The sequence below is a fragment of the Idiotropiscis lumnitzeri genome, chromosome 1 (genome assembly GCF_059441095.1).
Source record: "Idiotropiscis lumnitzeri isolate Australia: NSW breed Sydney's pygmy pipehorse chromosome 1, RoL_Ilum_1.0, whole genome shotgun sequence".
In the NCBI taxonomy this organism is placed as follows: Eukaryota; Metazoa; Chordata; class Actinopteri; order Syngnathiformes; family Syngnathidae; genus Idiotropiscis; species Idiotropiscis lumnitzeri.
This window is the reverse complement of record NC_142391.1, coordinates 27,487,805-27,503,651: the sequence shown is the minus strand read 5'-3', so window position 1 is coordinate 27,503,651 and position 15,847 is coordinate 27,487,805. Positions and strand designations below refer to the sequence as shown.

The window sequence follows — 15,847 nt, the reverse complement described above, 5'->3', positions numbered from 1 at the left end:
CCAGTCGGTCACCGTGCCGCCGACTTAACTGATTCATTTATTTCTATATTTAATGAATGAATGAAACAATTAATAAACGTGAATTTTAATGAAACATTGAATGCTGTATTTACTTGTTTTATTTTGACTCTTTCAGTTCTCCATACACCTTGGGGGGGGGACAACTCTTAAAATATAACAATCTTTTTATTATCATAATTAATATTATTATTAATTTTCATTTCATTTCATCATAGAAGCTATTTTAGCATTTAGAAATGCTTATGTTGAGTTATTGAGGAATGGGTTTGTAATATTTAGTTATGTGTGGCCTTGTGGAAAACATCAAATGTTTACAAAAAGAGGAGCATCATAAACACAAACTGCAAAAGACACTCTGTTGCTTTATGTAGTAAATTTATTTACATATTTTCAAGAACACATGCTACAGAATTCCAGATCAATAAACAATACAAATAGCTTTTTGAGAACCAACACCACCCGATGACTTAAGGAAAACGTCACCTAGGCTTGGAACACTGAGAAAACATTCAGGTTTTTTTTGTTTTTTTTTTAAGGTTTCTTTTTTTTCTGAAATTCCAAACAAGGCCTCTTAAACTATGCAATAGTGATTGTGCAGCATATACATATTTATATATTCCTCCCTTTGGTTTGTGCTTCTCTGCAGCGGCAATATTAGCACCCAAACACAAAAAGGGCCCTAGAATGAATTTGATTATCTTTTTATTTTTTATTTTACCTGATGTTGTCTACATAACTAATGATTCTTGTCATTTGAATAGAACATTTTGCTATAAAGCAGTGCAAATTTGTTGACTCAAAGTCAGAAATTTCAATAAGCACAGTAGAAAACCTTTGTTAAATATAATGCAATAGATCATATCGCTTGCAGTTATTTACAATTTTGACTTCCAGTCTAATTTCCCATGGTCACACCATTTTTTATTGTTGTTGAATAATTCAGGCTTCAATGGAATAAACTAATTTTAGATCCCTGCTTTCAATAGATGGCTAATGCTGCAAACTGATGATTATTTTTTTAACTTACCTAGCTTCATTTTGGCCAGATGATTAAATTTGCTTTGTGTTGTGAGCATTAAAGAATATATGCAGACTTCAAACTAAAGCACTCAAACTGCACATAAATTGCTTAACATCCACATTCTGAAATATGAACATTGATACCCACAAAGTAACACGACTTTACATTCAATACCATACACTGACACTGTACATTAAGGCGTGAGGTGTCATTGATGCAAAACATCAGCAGAAGTCTCTCTAAAAGCGATATGCCGCGGCATTAAATGCGTGTTTATGAATGAAACACACCACTGGGAAAGAAAAGATGAATCCCTATTATTCTGCTGATTAGCTATTCATTAACAATGTAGAGACGCAACTGGATTTGACATGCAGTATTGTTGCTGTTCAATGAAAAGCATGTGCATGTATTTTATGAGCGATTTTCATTTACTTTTATTTGAAACACATTTTTTTTGTTGCTTGGAGAAGAGATACATGCTTTTCATTGTACAACAGAGGTGGAACCTTTTTCCATTCAGAGGGATTTCCATTTTTTTTTTTTTTAAATTAAGTACGATACAAGTAGGAATTCGGTTTAGAAACTAGTTTGATTCATATCCCTTTTCCATTTTAGGCTCTTGTTGGGACTCAACATTTTTCATGATGAAGATAAAACCAAAATGTGTTTTATTGATTCTATTGTATAGCCTTCATAGACGTGTCTACATTGTAATGTAAGTCTAATTGAAACATGTCTACTTTGCAGTTATACTACAGTCTATCATAGTAATGTAACTGGTGGCCAGCAAAATGAGTCATTGGGTGATTTTTTCTTTTCACAACAGTAAGTAGCTGCACATAAACGATTAGCCAAGTCTATATTCCGTAATGTATTAATCCGTTATAATGTGCGGTCCTGCTCACTGCCTGCAGTGCACAATATAAGGTAACTGCACATCACACAAACGCAATTAATCTAACATTCAATGTACAATTTACAATCCTCCCTTGTTCGCCCGACATCATGTTTGCAAACCAACGTAATGCTGCAGTCTATCCAACAATCACATACGACACACAAAATGACAATTTGAAACATACAGTGTAGTGCAAGATGTGAGAAATGACCAAAGGTGAACAATACATCTTGGTTTTGTGATCTGTTTGTATCCCACTGGATTCCTTTTAGATTAGCAGCAACTTTTGATGACACCATACTTACTGTCTTGTAATGTTCAAATAGCGAGTTCTTGCGTGTGATGAAGAGTCCAGAAAAGGCTAGCTAGCCAGGCAGTAACGATCAATTAATCGTATAATTGATTATTACCCCCATCCTTTGTGATAAGTGATCGGATCTCTTTTTCTTGCGTTTGAAAAAAAACAAAAAAAACACGAATAATTGGGGGTCAATGAATGCATTCATGTAGACGACAGCCCTTGTGAGGCCACAGACAAGATCACAACATAAATTAAATATGCATCTCCCAGACTCACTTTTAGCTCTGCAAAGTGAAAACAAACATTCGAGAAAAGTAACCCACGTGCCAATAGTCACATTTTAGACACGATTCTAGTTAACGTGGTCGACAAGCGACGGTCCTGTTGTTGATGTCCGACTGTACTCATTGTGTGGTAGATTGTACAAACACTTAAGGGCAAAGTGCTATATCTCTGAGACTCAGGTTCTGTGTTGATTTGCTGGTTGTTGCAGCTAATAAGCAGCACTTGGTTATCAGTTCAGGTTAGATGAAGATCCTTATCGTACAGATGAAAAGCTCTTAGATATATTCTCTCTCGAACTCTGGGTCATTTACGAGAAGGGTTATTGTGACTCCTGTGGGCACCTAGAAATTCTTTAAATGTTTGAATAAAAAGGACAAATGAAGCCTATCTTGGAAACTTGAATATTTGCAACAAAAAGGAGGAAATCCTGGGTGGCTACAGTAGATAATAAGATGTACGTCTTCACATCGTCACAGCCCCCCCCACCCCACCATTGTGGGAATGGCCTTACCACTTGCTTAGATGACAGCAGATGAACCAGACGAAGAAGAGTTTGAGTTGGGCGATGATGGAAGGTTCCAGAAAAGCCACTTGCGTTTACACTGGCGCCTCTGGTAAAGGTAGTCCTCCTTGTCGCGCTCCTTCCGAGCTCTTTGGTAGTGGTCGTCCTCTTTCAGGAACCACACTGGGGGCCAGCGATGCTTCTCAAAGTAGTCTTGGTTGTCTGCATTAGAAAGGGGACATTACTCCAGGATTGGATTCAGACATTCCCTACAATCGGCTGGGGGCCAATCCTCTTCCTCAAAGTTGGCATGGATAGACTCCAGCTCACCTACGATCCATATATGGACAATAGCAATCGGAAATGGATGGATTCGGGGAGATGGAGGAAGGCTGGTGCGAATACCAGTCGTCTGTACTGGTCACCAATCAAATGCAGGATGAGAGTGAATTGCCCAAAAAGGAAATCACAAGATGACCAGTTGCCCTTCAGAATCATACATTGCCGCTTATATTCTCCAAGGGTTGATATAAACATTCTTTTCATATAGACAAACAAAATCTATTGTTGTTCTAGCACTGGGTGAGGATCAGTGCTGACCTTGAATGTACCAACCAGTCTGATACCTTTGTCATCTGGGGTCAGTACCTTCTAAAATCAATAGCATTGATATTTGACTGAAATCTAAAAACAACAATCATTGAAATAAGAATGGAATGTGTGCAATCGTGCATAGTGTGTAATGTCAGAGTTCTTTCATGTGACAGTACATTTGCAGGAGATCGGAACCGGGGTGGCCTGCGAATAGTGAAAATCCGTTTTGTCGTTAAAAATGCAATGAGGAGGAACATTTTATTTATTTTGAAAGAAGGAATTCTTAAAATAAATAAACAATAAGCATTCAATACATTTGCTTAAAAAATGATGTGAAATGGTCGATAAAAATATTAAAAAGATGTTGAAAAAAATATAAAGAATTTGCAAATCTGTGAGCATGCGGGGATCGATTGGCCCTCCCTATTAATTGATGTGCGCTGTGAAAGCTTGCCACAATTCATGCTTGGCTTCTGACCAAAACTAGCCTCAAAGATTCTAACAACAAAATGCAGGGACCGCCTCACACCTTACCCACGTGGCCAGTCATTAAACTGAATTAGGTGCCGCTCTGCCTCTTGCAAGCAGACATGAAAACGACATGTTTACAAACAAACGAAACTAGTGGATACAACTTTCTGCTTTTCTCGATATTAGTGTTTCAGAGCACTAAAATTCTGACCGTTTAAACTGTTAACCTGACCGTCCTGAAAAATTAAAAGATTCAAGTAGTTGTTTCATTTTAAGTCATTGCTGCTAACACAAAGCATAAGTAGATAGCATTGTGTTGTTCTGTCTTACAGTACCCAGTATGACCAAAACTGTAAGCATCAAAGTCAATATCAAACCGTGATTTTTGCGTAATATTTCACTCCTGGCAAGTAAACACTCATATAATTTCACTATTACGATACGTTACGGGTGTGCAACTCCGGTCCTCGAGGACACGTGTGATTGAAATGATCAGCATCGTTATCAGGCATCTTCATCGAGTGAAAATGTGATCCTGCCCCAGATACCAGTTACCTGCAGACTTGGCCTTCATGTCTCTGGGGAACTTGCGGCAAACGCTGTTGTAGTTGGTGCAGATGTGGTGAAGGCACCAGCCAGTCAGCTGCTGGGCACCGTGGAACTACGTAGAACAAATACACAACAATTACCGGTTGCTTTTTTAATTCACTGGCAGCTGTCTGTCACTAGCATGCAGTACAGTGTGTGTCTACTTCCGCAATACATTTCTTTCACTGGTTTATGAAGATTGGAGTGTCACAGTACCTGGGCCATGTCCAGATACACCAAAACCTCTCCATCAATGTCAGCCCCCATCATTGCTGCCTCTGTCAACACTGTTACTGTGTAGAGTTCTGCACAAAAAGTTAAACCCAGTCATTGAAGCTTCATTTCAATGTCATTCGAAATGCCAATCATTAACTAAGGCGGCAATAATTACTAATGCATCACCTGTAAGTGCAACCAAGTGGGGGAGGCAAAGACGATTGGCAAGAACAATAAGCTCCATTGCATCCAGGTCAGTGCGAGAACAGAAGCGGCCCATGTAAAGATACTCCAGCACAGCCCTCATACAGCTGCGAGTGGTGTTGGGAAACAGCACCTTGGAGACCCATGAGTAAGACATTCAGAAGTTTTTTTTCAACCTCACATACTAAGCTATTCACATAAAACTGAAAACGGAACCACAGACGCCAGAGTACATAATTCTCTGACGACACATTTGCAAGCCTCTAATTTATTGACACTTTGTAGACAGACCACACAGTTGAGTGGTGAAATTTCCCCCCAAATGGTCTTGTTTCATAGGAGATTTCTTCCATCTTACCTCTTTTGTGCAACTCTCCACAAAAGGGCCACCAAACATAGCTGCCATCCAGTCACAACTTGAGATGAGCAGAGGCTTGTGGGCCATTATGGTTCCATCGTCTAACTTGAAAACAACATCTGCGCGACAAAGAAATCACACTCATTTGTTATTTGAGCTTAAGTCACCAAACAAAAATTCAGTCATGCCAGCAACAGGGCAATTTTCTTATCTGTACTGTTTTCTATGACATAATTTGTTTCAGGCCCAACCAGATGACAATAACCAGCCACATATTATAATATTATACTGTAGGGCTGAACAATTTATCAAATAATGGCGGGGAAAAAAAAAACAAAGTGGTTTTGTGTTAATTTGCCTCGCTTTGGCCAGATAATAGAAGAAGTCTGTATCTACCAGAGAAGGTTCCTTTAGCCAAGCACTCTTTGACTCTGTTTGTTCGGCGCACATGGAAGGCTTTGGTGATTTCTTGGTTCATGAAGGCTTCATTGTTGAGTATGTTTGCCACCATCATGCGAAGATCGAACACCTCCAGCAGCTCAGCGATGTGCGCAATGTGCATGAGCTCTTTCTCGTTCTCGTCCAGCTGGCCCGTGTACAGGTAGCGAAGCACTGCTCGAAAGGGTCCCAACTGCATGGACTGGTCCATGTGTACTACGGTCATGGGCCTGGGGCTGTACGTTATGGGGTCGTCCACAAGCTCCTCCTGGATGCTGACGAACGCGCGGCTCCACGAGGAAAGCAAGCGGCCACGACGGCCTCCCTCCGAGTCTTTCAGCGTTCCGTCACTGGTGCAGGCTCTCAGGTTGGCCCTGTCTCCTCCGTCGCTGCTCTCGCACACATCGAAGCTGGCGGCACGCATCAGCAGCTCTCGGCCCGAGAGGGGACCTCGAGTGGGACGTTCGGTCTCCTCGTTTTGCATTTCCATAATAAAGAGGTCATAGAACTTTGAGGAAGATGTCGATAAGTATATCTTGTGTGCAAAGATCTTCTGGCGCTCCTGCAGCACCAAGATGACATCAGCACAGTGTGGGTCCTCCAGAAGACCGACGGGGTGTTCTTCTGTGGTCGTCGGTGGCGGTGGCACAGTGATTATAGGCGGAGGGGGTTTCGGCGGCAGGAATGGCGCCTGAAGAAGTGGCCGCTGTACGTTTCGGAGATGAGACTTCCAAAACTGCAGGTGGCGGCGGGAGATAAGCGCAGCTCGGATGGCGTTGTCAAAGACGTCCTTGACTCCAAACTGAGCAACAACACTGGTTTCATAATATGGCACTCCCAACTCTTTGGCCACCTCCCGGCCTCTCTCTGGGGGAAGTATCTCATTGGATTTAATGGGTCTGAAAAGGACAAATATTTATCAAATTGGGTATGTTCCATACTACTGTCCATGATAAAACAGAAATAACTGCTGACATTACTCAAAAGAAAAAATAGGACTTGCACATACAGGTAAATCTCGATAAATACATATACGTATTATTTATTACAAATTGTTTTCTTACATTTTAAATTTTTAATTTACATTTTAATTTGGTAGGGTCGGTGATAATTCCCCCCTGTTTTTCAGGGAAATGTCCAGAGCTGGACAGTCCGTCCCGGGGGCAGAACGGTCCAACCTTCCGGCCCGCCCGGACGCCCATTTTTGGGGCGGAGATCAGGGGGTGACAAATTTTGAAAAAAGGGTTCGATTAATATAGGCTGGAGGTTGACTTTAGTCCGGCCCACGAATCGGTCCTTGTGCGTGTGATGCACCTACTTGTGAGATCACGTAACCCGCACCTCCCACCTGCTACTGCGGCATACCATTATAAGAGGGGGGCGCAATATCACAATCCCTATACCACCAACAGTGTGTACTTACTTGCATTGAGCACGTTCGTGGAGAAGAAAGAAGAAGAAGGAGACAAATAAGACCATAATAAGGTAAGCGGATTTGAATAGTAAATTAACGGCCTAATGCTGTTTAAATAAATCTCTGCCGTTAGTATCTCTCCCGCGGCGGCGGCATGCACGGAAATCTTCTTCTTTTTTTTTTTTTTTGGGTATAACGGGGTCGGGGGCCAACAATATTTATGAATAAGGGTGGAGGGTTGAGGCCGGAACAGTACATGGATCGCTGCCGGGTGGCAGGGGAACCGGCAAAAAATGGTCACGTACCCAGCTCTGGAAATGTAAGTTTGTCAGTGTTTATCAGCGTTTTTTTAAAGCATTTTGGGCGTTTAAAATGCATACATTTTTATCCCATTGCATTTCAATAAGTGTCAATTATACTCCAATTTTCACAATTCGCTGGCCAGCCGAGTCCCTATACCACGGGTATTGGCAGGTTCGACTGTATTACTATATATACACAGAGTGTTTCATAAGTCAATGTCACTTTAAAAAAAATCATACCTTTGCAACTCACAAAGTTAGCAAGATATTGTTGGTTTCACTTGAAGTTTTCTGAGGCAGTGTTCTTGTCAAGCCATGATTTACTTTTTGCGTAAAACATTTGTTATTCACTGATAATTCCATTCACTGGAAAAGAGAAGGCATTTTGTCTCCTTGATTTTGATACGAACGAGTCATTGACATGTGTTCCATGCAGATTTCGGCGTTTGGCAAGAAATTGAATAAAGTTTTGATGTATGATGTGTGACCAAGGGCTCACATATTGAACATTTGTGAAAATTTAGAAAAAAATTTTTTTCAAATGTTTGCCACAAAAACAATTATGATCAATAGCTTTAAGGAAATTAAAGTGTGGGGTTTCATATCTTCAACCGTCATTGAGATATAAGGTCACAAAGTGACAAACTTATGAAAGAACGCACCCTGTATATAGCTGGCAAAATCCCAACCTCCACCACAGATACTCTCAGCTAGGTGCGGTAAAACGTCAGAGGAATCCGAGTGAACGCTTTCATTGCTTTTGGGTGGTGCTTTGTTGCTTTAATATCCACGAATGGCCATCAATAATTGCTCAGCCACCGTGTTCTTTAAATAGCCATCAGTCAACATAATCATTAGTCCAAGTCTTCAATGTTCTAAGGGTGCCTCATACCTCGCCAAGGGCCTCCTTGCCCTGTTCACTGCCTCCAGGTCTGCGTAGCGTAGATCCAGCTGACAGCCCACCAGGATGACGGGCGCACGTGGGCAGAAGTGTTTAATCTCGGGGTACCACATGGTCTTCACATGATACAGAGAGTTTGGGTTGGCAATGGAGAAGCAGAGTACCACCACATCAGACCTGAATCAAAGAAAATGCTTCAATTAAAACACAGCAGCTTGTGTAAATTGCTAAACGACAGAGTTACGTCATCCTCACCTTCCGTATGCAAAGCGCCTGTCCTTGTGGTGGTCTCCGAAAGTATCCCAGAGACGGAGGGAAACACTGACATCATCTACGACGTCTCTGGAGCGCTCCAAAACCTGTAAAAAGATGAACTATGTCATTGAGTCATACATTTCCTAATGAAGAGAGAGTAACCACAAGGGTGTAGTCAAAATGATGTTATGAGTAAGCATCCTCACCTCCTGGCAAACTCTGTACTGGTCGATCGCCCAGACTGTGGGCACATGTGTAGCCAGTAACTGGTATTGTGTGAGTGTGGCGTTGCAGGCCCGGGCACAGATAAGGCGGGTCTTTCCCACGGCATTGTCTCCGACCACCACACACTTGATGGTTTCAACGTTAGGCCTCTCATAGTCCATATCAGAATCTGTCAAATGCGAGCTGTCGGAAGAAAGACGAAAGCAGAATGTTGCATCGGCGCATGAGGACTCCTTTAATTGAACGCGGATCGATGTGGATAGTAGACAAAGTGACTCCTCCTGCACACTCTGCACACAGAGCGAGCGGTGAATGGTCTCGTGACTTCCCATTCACAAGTACGCTGTCCTTGACGTGATGTCACAATTTTACATTTAAAGGGACAAGCCAGCAAAATTACAAAGCACTCTTTTTCATTTTAACACCCAGTTTTTCGCAAATCCAAACCTGCAAAATCTCATATAGACGACTTTAGCTTTCGTTAAAAGGTTTATTCAGAATCTGAATTTTTAAAGAAAACCAAACCATCCTCTTTTGCCATATAGCATCGGGCACGTCTGAACATTCTACTGAGATCCAATTCTAGCTTTGTATCAAGTAGGACTCCAACAGAAGTGTAGTTAACCCTCAAATGCTGGTTGATGTCCTAGTTGTTCTAATTTGACAACAAAAAAAGCAAACTAGTTTCACATTTGAAATGTTACCGTCATAAAACCTGTATTAAATGTGAAGACGCTATTTTATTTTTATGTTTTGTGTAGAATTTAAAAAAAAAATCTTTTCAAATGGAGAAAAGAAAATAACTGCTATAATGCAATTACAGACATTGCCTTGTAACTGAGTAAAATATCAAATTTGATCAATTAAATTGAAATTTATCCCAAATAAATGTGTAGCTCTCGGCTTGTTGTTGTCAAGTTAAAAATGAAAGCAGGAGCAAAGCTTGTGGTTTCAACGGACCATAACATATTTTCCCACTTGTGTTTGGGACAGAGTGGGGAAAAAACAAAATATGTCCCCAAATCTGCACTACCCCAAATCCTTAAGGAGTTCACTGGCTGTTATACCGGCACACTCAGCTCTCAACCTGTGAGATGTTGACGACGTGTTCAAAGCTCACGTTATATGCATGTACTGTGCATACACATGCACACACGGCAAAGACTCTATAACCTCCACTAATAACCTAGGCTAAACTTAGCTCATCCCTGACAGACAATTTTAGTTTCTCAGCATTCAATTAATATAAAAAACATGTTTCAGAATGTGGGAAGAAGCCACACAGGAAGGCCTGAGACTGAATTCGACCCCCGAACTTCAGAACTGTGAGCCGGATGTGCTAACGGCTCATCCACTGTGCCGCCTGAGGTAACATACGGTATAAACTGATTATTCGTGCATCTGGGAAATGGTGGCTGTCCAGCCAGGAGTGGTTTCCAAGGTAACTGTCGCCTCTCCTCTTGTGTCACGGCTTTTATCAGACGCTCGTCATTGCATACAACCTGGAATTGTTCAATGGAGATTGTTGCCGAGCTACAACAGAAAGCCAGTGTAATTCATGTTTGCGAGCACAGAATACAGACAGAGACCGTTCTTGTTCTGATGAAAGAAGGGCGGTTTAGACCAGCCACTGTCAATGGTGCTATTTTTGTCTGAATCAAATCCGCTGCTCGTCAACTGAACTGTTCTTAACAGTGTTCTTGTGTTTTAACACGTTCAAAAGACAGATAGTCTCTTCTTTAGAAGTGCAATCCGCATTGTTGATATTTTTCTCCATAGGAATCAATGCAGCTAAATCCATTCATAAAAAAAAATCTGCCTTCATTGAAATCTTGACTTCACTGAAGGTGTCATCCCATTATAAAACAGCTCCTATAGTGAACGTGCCCTGGGCCTCTATGACTCAATACAAAAATCCCGCCTAGATTTTTTTTAATATTCTGCTCTAGAGACTTGCGCAGTAAGGACGGATGTTGATTGAATGATAATGCAAAATATAGTGGGGGGTGTGGAATCTCGTTTACGAAGCACGTCAATGACGATCATATTAGCATTTCCACACAAGCGAGACTCTCGTCGTGAGACTGCGCTGCATTATGCGTTATGTAACCTCCGTCACTCCCTCTTGGCCGTGTGCTGCCACCGCAAGACTATCAGGAAAAACAACATTAAGCGGTAAAAAAATAAATAAGTAGGCACATGCAAGCTCCCCTCCTCTTCTTCCCGCTTACCGTAACGCGAGGAAGTGCCGCATGGGGTTGGGAGAGGGACGAGACACAAAGCACGACTCCATCGGATGCGGCTTTGCACCTGGCGGCAACCCCTGTTTAACCTCATCTTCGTGGGCGAAGTGGTCGAGGCTTGAAAAACAGTCGACTTGGATCACATCGAATAATACCAAATCATCCCAGCTGGCGAGGACGCCGAGCTCAAGCACTCACTCGCACGATCACGCCTGCCGGTACCGCGCAGAGCTGCAGCCGTGACCGTCATGTGGATGGGTCCACCTCCACGCACTGGGCGTCCGTGGCTAATAATAGGCAGTAGGGAGAGGGGGAGGGGGGGGAGAGAGAGAGGGAAACAGGTCTATTGCTAAACAGTGATCCACTTTAAAGTGCCATCAATCTCATTCCATGGATCCACGGTGGCCTAGAAAGAGCAACACATGCTCTTTAATCGCTCTCTGCAGGGTGCTTTGGCAATCACATGCCAGCTATTTGCGACCCAATGTTCTTGGCCAACTAACACTAAGCTCAACAAACACTACTCGCAGACTTTCTATGCCAAGACGCAGCCCCCCCAAAAACCAAAAACAAAACACTTATTAGCATCATATTCGCATAGTGGGCCTAAGTGTTTATTGAAAAAAAAAAACGAGACAGGGATTTTACTTGAAAACTACAGCATAAGCCACAAGTGTCAAACTCGAGGCCCGGGGGCCAGCTCTGCCCTCGACCTCATTTTATGAGGCCTGCGAAGTGCAAATCATGTGCATCAACTTCCTGTTTCTAGCACATTTTCTTCACCTTTAACAACATTGAGATATGAGATTTTGCCATTTATTTTTTTACCAATCCTCCCCTGTTAAAATAAATTGAAGAATTCGTGAACAAACAATTACAGACTGGCTTCTGATTTCAGAACTGGCTTTCCATCAATTTGTCATGTGTATGTGATAATGTAAGATGATCATAAATTTATATGGGTTCACAGTCAATGGCCCTTTGAGGGAAACCATAACTACAATGTGGCCCGTGCACAAAAATGAGTTTGACACCCCTGGTATAGGCCATAATCCACTCTAACATAATGCATAATCAGAACATTGAAGGAAGAGTTTGCATTTGTAAAACTGCTTCCTAGATTTGAATGTAGCCTTCCTTCACTGATCTCACCCAACCCAGCCCGCTCTATGATCAAAGCACACGCGTGATTTTCAATCAAATATGGCATGTGATTATGAACATTTGGACGTGAGATAGTCACAGAGAACACATCACATCCATCTTTATCAAGATAGCAGCACTAGCAATACTAAATTTGCAGTGTATTGCAAACAAGAAGAGATTAGCCATTGCTACTAAATTGGCAGCATGACTTCATAGGACAAATGACTAAAATATCAGATTGAAGTTTTCTTGGGGAAATTTACAACAAGTTAAAATCACAAAGAAGTGATAGAGATGATGTCACTCCAGTTGTAAGAAAATTATTGGCATGCCTTTGCCATTATTCTATATGAGACAACAAAGGTCCAGAGCCAGAAAAGCCAGATTTTATTTTTTTACTTATGTACTACTCTATCCCTGTTACCCATTAAATAATCCCCCAAAAATACTGATTAAATGCAAATGTGTTGAACTTTCAAGTTAAATACAACTGCATGGTTCTTAGGTCGTGATTCCCAGAGCTGGGTTCTTGACTCTTTTTTGCCAGTCAGTCCGCCCCGCCCTACGGCCGCGATCACTGTACCATTCAGGCCTAGACCCTCCGACCCCGTTTATAAAAATTGTCTGTGTGACTCAACTTGACATAGATTTGAACTATGTGACTTGACATGTCATCAAGTTTATACAGTAGTTTTAAAATCTGCATTTTAACACAGTTTGCCTTTTTAGAAAGGAAGGCAAGAAAGAAAGAAAAATTATTTTTTTTTTTCTAACTTGTTTTGGGACCAGTAAAAAAAAAAATTCTATGTAACACGACTAGGCGAGGGATGCCTTATGAAATGGTCCGAAACGTTTGTTTTGAATGTTGACTGGATATGCAATGCTGTGAAAAAGTATTTTGCCCCCTTCCAGATTTCTGTGTTTTTTTTTTTCACATTTATCACTCACAATGGTTTCATTTCATCAAACCAATTTTAATATCACACTGAAACAATACAAGGATATATAAAATGCAGTATCTAGATGATGACTTTATTTACCAACAAGGAAAAAGAATACAAACCTATCTGTCCCTATGTGAAAAACTAATCCCCCCCCCTTGTTAAATCACCAAGCAACTGTGACTCAAAACAGTTTCGGGAAAGCTGAGTACAATTTCACAGGCAACACTCATCCACGTGTTAGACAAAGTGAAGTAGGCTGCAAAATCTCAACAACAAATGCAGCATTCCACGATCCAAAGAAATTCACTACTATTTTTTTTTAAGTGATTGAAATCAATCAGTCTGGAACAGGTTACAAAGCCATTTCCACAGCTGTGGAGCTCCAGCAAACCACTGTCACTGGTGGACGCAAACATGCATGAGAGGCAACAGCCAGGCATCCCCGGCACTAAGTCGCCGGTAAAAGCTATTGCTAACGCCGTCTGTTTAGTGCCCAAAAGCTAATTAAGAAGGTACTTTGGTTACCCGTGGGGATTGGGAGGTGTAAATATCAATGCATGGCCCCCTCCTCACACTTAAAAAAAGATTAGCGTAGATAAATGTCAGAAATATAACTAGTCTGGGTTTGGGTGCGCATTCTTGCGCTTGTCTGCTTCAACCTGAGTAAGTGGAGAATCGATCAGCACGGTATTTTTGATTTTGTGGAAGTAATCACATGACCTCCCCTTCGATGTCAAGAAATCCAAATATTTTATATTGCACAGAACACTTTTATACATTCACAGGTTGAAGTGGACATGGTTAGTAATGTGCATTTGCATTTTGGTGGCGATCGGTCACCGTTTTAGAGAAAAATAAGACAAGCGCCAAAGGGGGGGGGGGGCGTGCCAATTTGTCAAAATCTCATCACAAAAAAACATAAATCACTACAGAGTCTTTTTTAAGGAGGAAGCATTTTTGTGCTCATGTCATTTTTATATGTATTATTTAAGTGGCAATGCGAACATCAGTGAAGAGTAAATGTTTGATTTCAGTTATTGCTGCCAAAGGGGGCAGAACTCACTGTTATGTTGCGGGGGATATTACTTTTTCACAAAGGACCAGATAGGATTGTATTGTTTTCCCCTTTGGTAAATGAAATCATCATTTAGAAAGTGCATTTTTTTAATATATCCTTGGTTGTCTAATGTGATATTAAAATTGGTTTTGATGAAATTAAACCATTGTGAGTATATATATATATATATATATATATATATATATATATATATATATGCACACTTTGTTGACAAATTCAGTAAAAGAGCAAGTAAATGATGATCTTCACTTTTACTGACAACATTATATTAAGAAAATGCTTAATGCTATGTGAATGTGCTGCCTTACATAAGACGACTACTACATTACATTGGATACAAAAGAACAAAAGCTTATCTTTTTAGTTGTATAATCGAAAATCTTTTTTTGTTGTTGTGGTAACCTATTTCAGAATCAGTGCTGCAATGTTGAAGCTGCACCACCAGGTGATGCTGACACTTTAGTTATTGCCAAACCGCTCCTGTGCTCAACCCACATGGAGCAAGTAATTGCTTGAAAAATTGCCTTGAAATTTTAGGTGAGAAACAACAAGCACAAAACACATCACTTGATTAACTGATAGCATACCGGCTAAAGTCAAAGAAAATCCTACACAAATAGAATAAATTGAATTTTTTCTTTACTGAATGGAAGCAGACTGCAAATCATACCAAATAATGCAACGAGCCTGCACAAACGGTTTAATATCATAAAATACAGACTTGTAATCCATGTCAACCACAATCCCAATGATAACACATATTTACAAATGTGTTGTCCCTAAATGACACTTACCAGAATTCCAGTCTCATTAATTGAGCATAATTGTGTTTGATACAGCTCTAATTAGATACAGTTTTTGTTTTTAGTTGTGCAAAATATACAAGTGATATTTTTGGACATAATTATACAACAAATCGGAACTCTCCGGTTTCCCCAATCAGATATCATGTGTGATCATACGTCATTGTAATGAACACAAATGAACTGCAATCGTTCATGTCCTGTCACTTATCAAACATTTTTCCTCCCCCACAATATTCTGGTGAGTTTGGTTCTTGTTTGCAATTTGTGCAGCAGTGGTCCGGTCATGATTATTATGAGCCTGTTTAACGAGAAAAAAGTGGAGTAGGCTACGGTGATTAGCAACTGATCTCCTGCAGTTTATGCTTCATTGTCAACGTGTATCGCGCAAATGTGGAGGGGTTTTTAATTCAAAAGCGAACTGCTTTTGGTGGCGGATAAGTCCATTTCATTCCACAGTTTAGTTGTGGAAAGTGGAAAGTCATCTCCCGGAGCAGCTATAACCGTCATATTGAATCCTGTGATCAACCCTACCATCACTCACGCCCTTGTGTTGTCCTCAAGTTGGCATTCGGTGACAAGGGAGGAACCCATGCAGCTGGGAAGAGGACAGTTTGGATTAAGTCAATTTATGCT

General features: G+C 40.9%; 1 protein-coding gene across 2 annotated transcripts in view; it reads right to left on the bottom strand.

The window, feature by feature from the left end:
• Positions 1-379: 379 nt before the first annotated feature.
• Positions 380-15,847, bottom strand: part of rhobtb2a (Rho related BTB domain containing 2a) — a 52,424-nt gene continuing 36,956 nt past the window's right edge. Inside the window, exons 1-10 of one of the 2 annotated variants that reach the window (XM_088292648.1) lie at positions 11,229-11,517; positions 8,979-9,180; positions 8,773-8,876; positions 8,509-8,694; positions 5,859-6,799; positions 5,463-5,581; positions 5,087-5,237; positions 4,901-4,989; positions 4,652-4,757; positions 380-3,253 (exon numbers count right to left, since the gene is read on the bottom strand). In XM_088292648.1, the coding sequence (XP_088148774.1) occupies positions 3,048-3,253; positions 4,652-4,757; positions 4,901-4,989; positions 5,087-5,237; positions 5,463-5,581; positions 5,859-6,799; positions 8,509-8,694; positions 8,773-8,876; positions 8,979-9,180; positions 11,229-11,290 (2,166 nt within the window). In that variant the 5' untranslated portion in view covers positions 11,291-11,517 and the 3' untranslated portion in view covers positions 380-3,047. Of the gene's footprint in view, positions 3,254-4,651; positions 4,758-4,900; positions 4,990-5,086; positions 5,238-5,462; positions 5,582-5,858; positions 6,800-8,508; positions 8,695-8,772; positions 8,877-8,978; positions 9,181-11,228; positions 11,518-15,847 lie in introns of those variants that run through there. The other variant, XM_088292656.1, reaches the window with a different exon arrangement.